The sequence below is a fragment of the Hipposideros armiger genome, unplaced genomic scaffold (assembly GCF_001890085.2).
Source record: "Hipposideros armiger isolate ML-2016 unplaced genomic scaffold, ASM189008v1 scaffold_126, whole genome shotgun sequence".
Taxonomy (NCBI): Eukaryota; Metazoa; Chordata; class Mammalia; order Chiroptera; family Hipposideridae; genus Hipposideros; species Hipposideros armiger.
In genome coordinates, this window is record NW_017731476.1 from 2,954,719 (window position 1) to 2,964,178 (window position 9,460).

Here is a 9,460-nt window from a genome sequence, read left to right on the forward strand (position 1 = left end):
CGTCAACTCTGAGCGGCCTGACCGACTTGCAGAGTGAACTGGAAAAGTCAGGAAGAAGTCATGGTCGTTTAGACATTGATATGAAGAGCAGGCGGGTGTTACATTTAGAGCTGTTTTGTGACCTGTTCATAATCAAAGGAAGCAGCTATTAATACAAGAGGGTTCACATGTGACACTAGGTCACAATGAGAACGAAGGATCTGCAACCGGAGAAGGCCCGGTACCATGTGCAGCTATAGCAGCCAGACGCCAGAGAACGTCACACATGGTTCTGTCCATAACCGGCTCAGAAAAAACAGGCGGAGGAACTCCACAGGCAGACATCGGGAGAGCCACCCTTGTGGGGGAAGCGGGGACACCTGAGGTCTCTGGTATGTTTTGTTCTTTGATCTCAGAGGTGTGTCCCAGCTGTGAAAATTCTTATAATTTGGGTATTTTTTGTCTGTATGTTACACCCAATAAAAAGTGTGCTCAGAAGAGACTGACTTTCCATCACACACGAACAGGAGCATCGTCTCACCTGAGGGCTGCTTCCCCGATGGCGGTCACCAGGAGGCTGCCTTCAATTAAGGCAATGTCTGCCCGATGACCCATCTTCCCACTCAACTTTACCTGTATAACGAGAAACATCCCCAAAGAAGCATGTCACCTTGATGAGACAGCGTGTCCCTGCTCATGAGCCTGAGTCTCTGGTCTGCAGTGACTTTCAGGAGACTCACCCATGGAGGAGGGGCAGGGTGAATACGGGCACCTGGACAGGCACCCCCAACTTTCCAGGATGCACAGGCCAAAGCCCACAACAACACTTGCACATTAAACAGTTAATAATGGCCGCTGCCCAGGGCCTGGTGCATAGCCAGCACATTTCTAGAGTGACTACCAAGCTGAGCCACATTCAGGCACAACTGCCCCCTCCAAGGCAGGTGTCACACCCCATTTTGCAGGGAACAAACCTGCCCAGGGCCCACTGGTCAGTGAGTGGCTCAGGGGGGATCTGAACCCAAGTCCACGTGATTCAGTGACCATGTTTACAACTGCTAGGGGATAAACAACAGGATAAACACTGACTTATAAAAAATCAACCCCTCCATAATCTACTTGAGCATTTTTAGGGGAAGTCCAGTGTTCCTTGGGGAACCAGCAGGAGGGCACCTGACATGGGGACACGCTGCACCCGTCCCTTCACAGCGTCCTCCAGGTGGTGATGGCCGGGGCTGATGCCATGAGGCGCCTTCAAGGATGTCGAGCTGTTTTTCAGTGGCCACAGTGAAACATCCTCTACCCAAGGACAGTGGCTGTCACACACACTCCTTGGGTGAAAGAGATGCACGTGTGGCTGAGGGGCAGCTGTGACAATGCGCATGGTCAGTGAGCCCCCTCTGTGCCTTGTCTGCACATGGGTGGGAAACAGGTTGATGTCCCTCCTCACATGGTTCCACTGAGGAGGTCGAATGGGCTGCTTCAAGGTGACAGTTATTCTGTCACACCCAGGTCTGTAGGCTGCAAGTTACCAATTGTGGGGGGGCAGGGAGAGGGGGAGAAGGGGGCACAGACCTGAGCAGCCCAGACTCTCAACCTGTCTGTCTGCTGACACCCAAAAATCTCCTTCATTCACAGTTTCCCTCACCTGTGAGCTGAATGCCATATAATAAATAATGGTACTAAACAGTTCTGTTTAGTGGCCTTGGAACAGGTTTGCTAAGGAACTGGGAAGGGTGGTCAGATGAGGACAGGAGGACCGGGCAGGAACACTGCCCTCCCCCCGCCCTCCCAACCAAGGCCCCTCCCCCACCCACCTTCATCACTTCTTCTGCCTCCCCCTGGGGAGTCACCAAATACAGGGACAGCAGCAGGTTCTCCGTGACCACCACCAGCGCCTCCCTCTTCTGGATATAGAACAGTGTTTGGATGGAGCTGTCCGTGGACGCTGCCTGGGTGGTCCTGCCTTTCTCGTCCACGTAGTGCACTGTCCCTGAGGACAAAGGGGGCAGTCACCAGGCAGCTTGGCAATCACCAGCAGCCAGGTCTATCTCTTTAGCTCTTTAAAACTAAACATCTTCATTGTAAAAATTTGCAAGGAAAACATTAAAAAGCATCTGTACACGTGCATGACCTCACAGGCTGCCATCCCTGAAATCAGCTCCGTTGTGTCGGGTTAGTTCGGCCTTGACTCCTGCTGCCTCAGCCAATCCTTCCTTCACCACCACAAACATCAGAGGACTCTAACGTCCATAATGACGTCCCGCCTGACTGCAGCCTCGAAATTCTGTTCATCTTGGTCCCCTGACGAGTGTCATTCATGCCCTGAGGCCCTGGGTTACCACCTCCCGTGGCCACCAGGTCCTGTCACCTGTGTCCTGTGCATGGCTGGTCGGCCATCTTGCTTTGTCTAAGCCGCAGGGCCTCTCCAGCCTGGAACACCTCCTCCTGCCAGCCCCTCGCCCACCTCTTGGCTTCTCTCTCAGGCTTCTGGGCTTGGTGGCTGGACCCTCCTGCCAGATTCTCAGGAATTTGGTTCATTGCTGCTGCTCTCCAGAGCCTCCTCACCCTCCTGGTCTCCTCTCATCTTATTCCCAATGGATAACAGGAGTGCTTATGAAACTGAAAAGTTCAGGGTTCTCTAGAGGCTAACTGGAGCCATGAGGAGCACCTGCTAAGCACCTGCTGTGGCAGGCTCAGTCCTAGGCACGTACATGTGTTAACTCCACTGACGTTTCCAGCGAGCTCTTGTGGGTACTCTTACTTTCCCTGTTTTACACATTAGGAAGCTGAGGCATCTAGACATGGGACCATTTGGCTCCAAAGCCCACAGCTACCGCGAGCAAGGCAGGACTGACACTCACAGCACACCTCTCCTCCAGCTGCCAACATCTCCTTCGCGCGTCTCTTTCCCACACCATCTCCTCCACTCTTCCTAAGGGGCCCTAGCACTAGCGTCTCCCTTCCCTGCACCCCCGTTGCCCATCTGGGGCACCTCCCCGAATTCCCTCGGCTGTCTCTTCACCCGCTGAAATGAAAGGTGTCTCAAATGCCCCCAGCCCCTTGCAGCTATCATCTGTTCTCTTCTTCCCATCATGGTGACACAGCCTCCTCGAACCTCATCACCTTTGTGCCAGCCTCACTTTCTTGGCCTCTTTCCCCCAGCAGACCCACACGTGTGAATGCCTCATGTGAACGTAAGACTCTTTTTTTCTCTTAACTTCACATTGCATTTATCAGCTGCCATGGGGACAGACTGTCTCACTATTTACACTGAGGAGGAGTTGTGTTAAAATCAAGACAGATGGCATTCAACGTGGACCACTGACAAGGACTGGTTGGTGGTTGCAGGCTGGAAGCAAAACCCACTCCGTCCTGTTCACTCTCCATTCCCAGAGCTTAGCCTAGTGCCTGGCAATGGAAAGGGTGCTTCATAATTACAGACTGAATAACAAGAGTGCAAGAAAAGCCTCTTTGCAAGACTGTATCTGTCTGCGGATGCACACACAGCAAGCAGTCAGGATGGACCTTCTGATCGATGGCTTCCTCATGAAAACCCTTCAAACACAAATAAAGCTCAACTTTTCTCTAATCTGAACCAGGTGAAGCCATTCTTTGCGTGGATAAATAACTGCAAAAAGCTGAGATTGGCATGCATACAGCCAACTTTATGCAGAAACACTATTCGTTTAAAATCTTTATCAGATGCCCTTAAAATGCCTCTGTCCTAGAATCCCAATGTTAGTTTCTCACCATCCATCAAGCTGACAAAGAATGACAGTCCCTCTTGAGATCCCATTTTCAAGAAACTTCCGAAGCCACTTTTCCTCCAGTTAAACATGTCCAAGGCTTTCTCATCACCGCTCACAGCTGCCTTCGCCAACTGCACGAGGTCCCTGCAAGCAAATGACACCAGAAGTCAGGATTTCTTGCTGCTCTTCATAAGAAGGAGCTGTCACTATAGACGCATGGAGAGTGACTCACTGCTGTGACCCCTCCAGGGTCAGGAAGAGTCATACCACAGTCCCTGACCAAAACCCCACAAGGATGTAAACACAAAGGCCACTCCGGGAGCTCACACTTACTCGCCAGGAGGGGGCAGCCGGAAGATGCAGTGAGTCAGGCATTTTCGGTACTCGTGTTTCAGCAGGGGTGTGCCCTGTACTCGGCCCCTTTGGTCCAACCTCCACAAGAGCAGGACACCAAGCTGGAAAACGCAATATCATGTGTGGAGGAAACATTCTTACTAAGTGACTGGTGGAAAGCAAGTTACACTGTGAAATAGGACATATACTTATGCATCTTTTTTCTTTTTAAGTGAAACTACTACATGGAGCACTGTGAAAAATCCAAACAGTTCAAAAGTGTTCAATGGAGAAACCAGAAACTCTTCTACTCGTATGTGCCCGCTCCCATTCTTGTTCCCTGGAGATAATAACCATCACATGTTCAGTTTTTAAAACAAACTTTTAATTTTAGAACAGATTCGGATTTATGGAAAAGTTGTGAAGACAGTTCCAAGAAGTCCCATAACCCCACCTAGTTTCTCCTATTATTAGATAGTACGTCAGAGTGGTACAGTTCTCGGAGTTAATGAGAAAATATCAATACTTTATAGGAGCCAAAGTCTTTAGTCACATTTCCTCAGTTCCGCCCCAACGCCCTCTTCCTGACCCAGGATCTCATCAGGACCCATGTGATGTCTGGGTATCCCGTCTCCTTAGGCTCCTCTGGGCTGAACCGTGTCTCAGACTCTTCTGTTTTTGATGGGTCTCCAGTTTTAAGGAAGTCTATTAAGCCCTTCTCATCACATTGTATCAGGAGTCCGTGCCCTCAACATGACTTATCTCTGATGCTGAGGTCATGTTTGTTGGGTGTCTCCACTGTGATGTTCCTCCCCACCCCCGCTTTCCATCCTGTACTGTTTGGAAGGAAGTCACTACGCACAGAGGAGCAGAGTAACGTCTTACCTCCCTGAACATGGAGTATCTCCATAAATTATTTGGAATTCTTCAGAACGGGAGACTTGCCTCTTCACCACCATTATTTGCGAGGTCTGACAATTATGTTCCTGAACTTGTTGCAATAAAGTTGCTAACCTTTTTTGATATCAGAGGGATTATTCATTATGAATTTGTACCAACTGGACAGTTAACCAAGTTTACTATTTGAAAGTGCTGAAAAGGCTGCATAAAAAAGTTAGACAACCTGAACTTTTCACCAACAATTCATGGCTCTTGCATCACAACAATGCACCAGCTCACACGGCACTGTCTGTGAGGGAGTTTTGAGCCAGGAAACAAACAACTATATTGGAACACCCTCCCTACTCACCTGATCTGGCCCCAAATGACTTCTTTCTTTACCCGAAGATAAAGGAAATATTGAAAGGAAGACATTTTGATGACATTCAGGACATCAAGGGTAATATGACAACAGCTCTGATGGCCTTTCCAGAAAAAGAGTTCCAAAATTGCTTTGAAGGGTGGACTAGGCGCTGGCGTTGGTGCATAGCTTCCCAAGGGGAGTACTTTGAAGGTGACCATAGTGATATTCAGCAATGAGGTATGTAGCACTTTTTCTAGGAAGAGTTCGCCAACTTAATTGTCCAATCTCGTATTTATTCAATCATAGATTGTATCACTACGGAACTATGGATATTTATTTTCTACTTTGGGGTATAATCCAATACTACTTTACTTATTTTGTTGCTCCAACTATTCTAGCTTCAGCCACTGGGAGCTCTGTGGGCTGGCTCCTGTGTCCCTTTGACACACCGGGTCATTGTGGGTTTTGTGAGCACTTCCTTACTTCCTGGCACTACAGATTCTCTGGGCTCACCGTCCTGCCCTAGTCCTAGATTCAGCCCTGGTTCCTTATATTGGAGGAAACCAATAAAACTTGGGTCTGGGTGCTAGGTGCACTGTATGCTCAATTTTCAAGTTATCAAAGTCCCACATTAATGGCACAGATAAGTGTGAGAAAAGTTCAAGGCGGCAGGGAGAAGACAAGACCATTAGAACTGGTCTTAGGAGGCTCCAGGATTAAGGACACGAGCTCAGCTTTGCCGAATGGCAGTATTTCCATCTGAATCTGTCTACAAGGTTCCTTTGTTCTGATACCTAGACATTCCTCAAGGTATGTTTCCTGCTCAGGGTCCGTGGACACTTAAGCACAATACACTCTTCCTCCCGCCCTGCTTTCAGTCAGCATTGATTCCAAGATCCCCACAGGCTGGCTGACATCGCTTTGCTGTATGTGGAGATATGATTTTCAAATAAGTCGGCTTTACAAGCAACTTACACAGTAAGATCTAAAAAAAGTTATGTAAGATTGAAAATAGTATGGAACATGAGTATGCATATGCATATGAGACGAATAGTATATATCATCAAACGAATTTGTCTTGACTTTGTCAGCTTTATGAAGAATAAAAGCACGATTGGTTCCTTTGTGTTTGGTGATTCTTTTGAAAATAACATTAAAAAAATAATGCTTGTGTAGTCAAAAAGACTAGGACAGAGAATCGAAATGTTTCCTTCCCTGCCACCCAGCCTCCTCCCTAGAGAACAGTGCTGTGAAATCCCGTATGTCTGATGGCGTTTGTTGCACACGCAGCATCTGCAGAGACATCCCTCAGCTCTCTGCCCATTAAGTCCAATCACCCAGCACTTATTTTTTAACACAGTAATAGACTTCACAGAGATCATATTAGCACACACAAGCAGCTAGCTGGCAACTCAGCCAGGTTCCTGAATACAATCAAGACACACTGAGCATGTCGTTTCTAGGCTGTTGCTTTGGGGAAGAACTTTTTTCATGAACACGCTCAGAGGTCCTGGACCCTGGGAGCAATGACTTCAGCTCAGTCATGGGACCGTGCCCCTTGTTTTGACAGAAGGACAGATGCAGCCCACCATGACCATGAATTAAACTTCCACTGATTCCCAAGAATGCAATGAGTCAAACGTGCTCTGTCTCAGGTTGCAGCTAAGCGGGTGGAAATGCAACACGAAGAGGAGACTTAAGAGGCAAACTCGGAAATGTCCCATCTCCGCTGTGGCAGCCTTGCACCTCTTCCCGATTCTAAATGGTTTTTCTACCTCCCACTACTCCTGCAGGGCAATTCTTTGTGTTCAGAGCTGTCACTTCATTATCTGTCATTCCTTCCAAGTTTCTTCATTCACCGTAATTGTATACAGTAAGGTTCTAAAGAAAAGTTACCCCTAAGGTGAGAAATGAGCCCTTTTCGTGAAGAGCCAAGAGTTTAATGTATTAAGGGACTGATGTAAAGTTAGAGCGTTCTAGATGCGACTTGTTGGGGACATACTGTCACTGTGTTAGGTTCTCTATTTTATCATAACCCTAAGAACATGGCCTTTGTCATGTGTGGGTTTACCGGATCCCACTCATGGCTCTGCGAGATCTAGTTCACGTGACATTCTCCCCCTTTCTTTACCAGTGGAACTGCTAATGGACTAATGTCACACAACATCCGCCCAATGTCCCTTTTCTAGGGCTCCTCCCACCTCCCTGGGCAGCACTGACTGCTGCACATGTGGGCACTTGGCCTGAGCAGCACTTGGGACAGAGGAGGAGGGACAGGTCATTTCTGAGTGGGGGTTGAAACGAGAGTAAGTGAATTCCTAGAGATTCTGCCTTGTGGACAGAACGGGACAGAGAGAGAGATCACTGCCGCAGAAGGACCACAGAACCGCATGAGCTGGCAGACAGATGTGTCCGTCAGCACCTCACTCTTGGTTCCAGACAGTCCTGAAGTCAGCTGTGCTCCTGTCCCTAGAGACCTGGGGACATTCCGATGGCCCCAGGTTAATTGCACCTTCTTGCTTCAGCTAATCTGAGTAGGTTTCACTCCTAATCAAATGCACCCTAACTAGAGCAGGGTCTCTGGGGGAGGACCCGAGAAGAGCCTCCTGCAGCAACGCCTGTTCACTCCAAGTGCTTATTCATTTGTTATTACTTCTCTTCCTGCTTAAGCCCATTACTAAATCAGGACCACGCAATCTAGAGTTTTTTAGAAGGATTAGGTATTTCTGCTCTTGAATGAGATGAGTCATGGGACTTGGTCAGCAAATGTCTGAGTTTCATTTCATGCCTGACAATCTACTTTGTTAATTGTTTTTTAATACATACAGTCAAGATGAGAATGATGAAATTCAATGATCCCGAATTCTTTTATTCCTATAGGAGATTTGAAAAGCATTCCACAGCAGGGGGTGTGTGAAAGGTCACCAAGGAAGTTGGAATCTGGGGCCAGGGCAATGTTATGAGGAGGGAATTGAATAGAAAAATAGAAGAAAAATCACCTGGAAAAAACGAACAAACCAACAGAAAAACGGGCAAGTGGTACGACCAGAAAAGGAAATGTCAATGGCTGTTGTAAGGGATAGTCATCCTCAACAGCAAGAGAAATGCAAACGAGAACACAACAGATGTCACTTTTCCAGGAAAAATTCTGAACTTGGATACAATAAACTGTGGGGACGCACACGCTGGTGGGTTGGTGTGAGCTGGTACAAGCTCCATGGAGGGAAGTAGGGGAACACTCACCATGTCACAAGTGCACATGAACTAAAGCCCAGCAGCCCCACTTCTAGGAATTTCTATAAATGCCCACATGTGTGAAATGACAAAAGCACACGGCTGGCCACTTTGTCAGTGTCTGTATAGCAAAAGACTAGAAACCGCCAAAATGTTTATCAATGGGGATTGGGGAAGTAAATAACACTTGTAGTACGTTCATAAAATGAAGGGCAGGTTAAAAAAAGAAGGAAGTTCACTGTTTACTAATATGGAGAGATCTGCAAAACACATCATAAAATGAAAAAGCCAGAGAGAGAGAACAGAATCGTATACTATCACATATGTGAAAAAAGAGGATGATAAGGAAACAAGATCCTCTGTATGATAGCTCCAGCCAAAAATGTTTAATCTAAAGAGACAAGCAAACAAATCTAAATGGAGGGGCAGTCTACACAATAACTAATTTGGACTCCCCAAATATCGATGTCATGAAAGACTAAAAAACAAAGAGATAGAGAAGAAACACGAGACCACAGAACTGTTCTCGATGAAAGGAATCTAAGGAGAAATGACAGCCAAACACAATGCATGGCCCTTGACTGGGTGTTGGGTTAGGACAAAGTACGCTATAAAGGACATCACTGGGGGAACTGGAGAAATTGTCATGGACTGCACACCGGGTACTATTGGGCTGTCGGAAAAGTCATGACGTATTTTTTTCTGTTTTTTGTTGCAAAAATGCGTCATGACTTTTCCGACAAACCAATATTAATAGGACTACATCACTGCATTACCTTTCCTGAGTTCACTATACTCATATCTAGCTCTGTTATGCTTATGGAGGACAATGTCCTTGTTCTTTGGGGTTGATGCCAAAGGATCTAGGGGCAAAGTATGAGGCCTGTGACAAACTCTCAAATAATCAGGAATATACCGG

At 47.3% G+C, this 9,460-nt stretch overlaps 1 protein-coding gene across 1 annotated transcript in view; it reads right to left on the reverse strand.

Moving 5' to 3' along the window:
- IFT140 (intraflagellar transport 140) overlaps positions 1 to 9,460 on the reverse strand; it is a 109,123-nt gene that overhangs the window by 86,094 nt on the left and 13,569 nt on the right. The window contains exons 4-7 of the mRNA XM_019648452.1: positions 4,065 to 4,186; positions 3,733 to 3,875; positions 1,797 to 1,972; positions 521 to 612 (exon numbers count right to left, since the gene is read on the reverse strand). Of these exons, the coding sequence (XP_019503997.1) occupies positions 521 to 612; positions 1,797 to 1,972; positions 3,733 to 3,875; positions 4,065 to 4,186 (533 nt within the window). The remainder of the gene's footprint in view (positions 1 to 520; positions 613 to 1,796; positions 1,973 to 3,732; positions 3,876 to 4,064; positions 4,187 to 9,460) is intronic.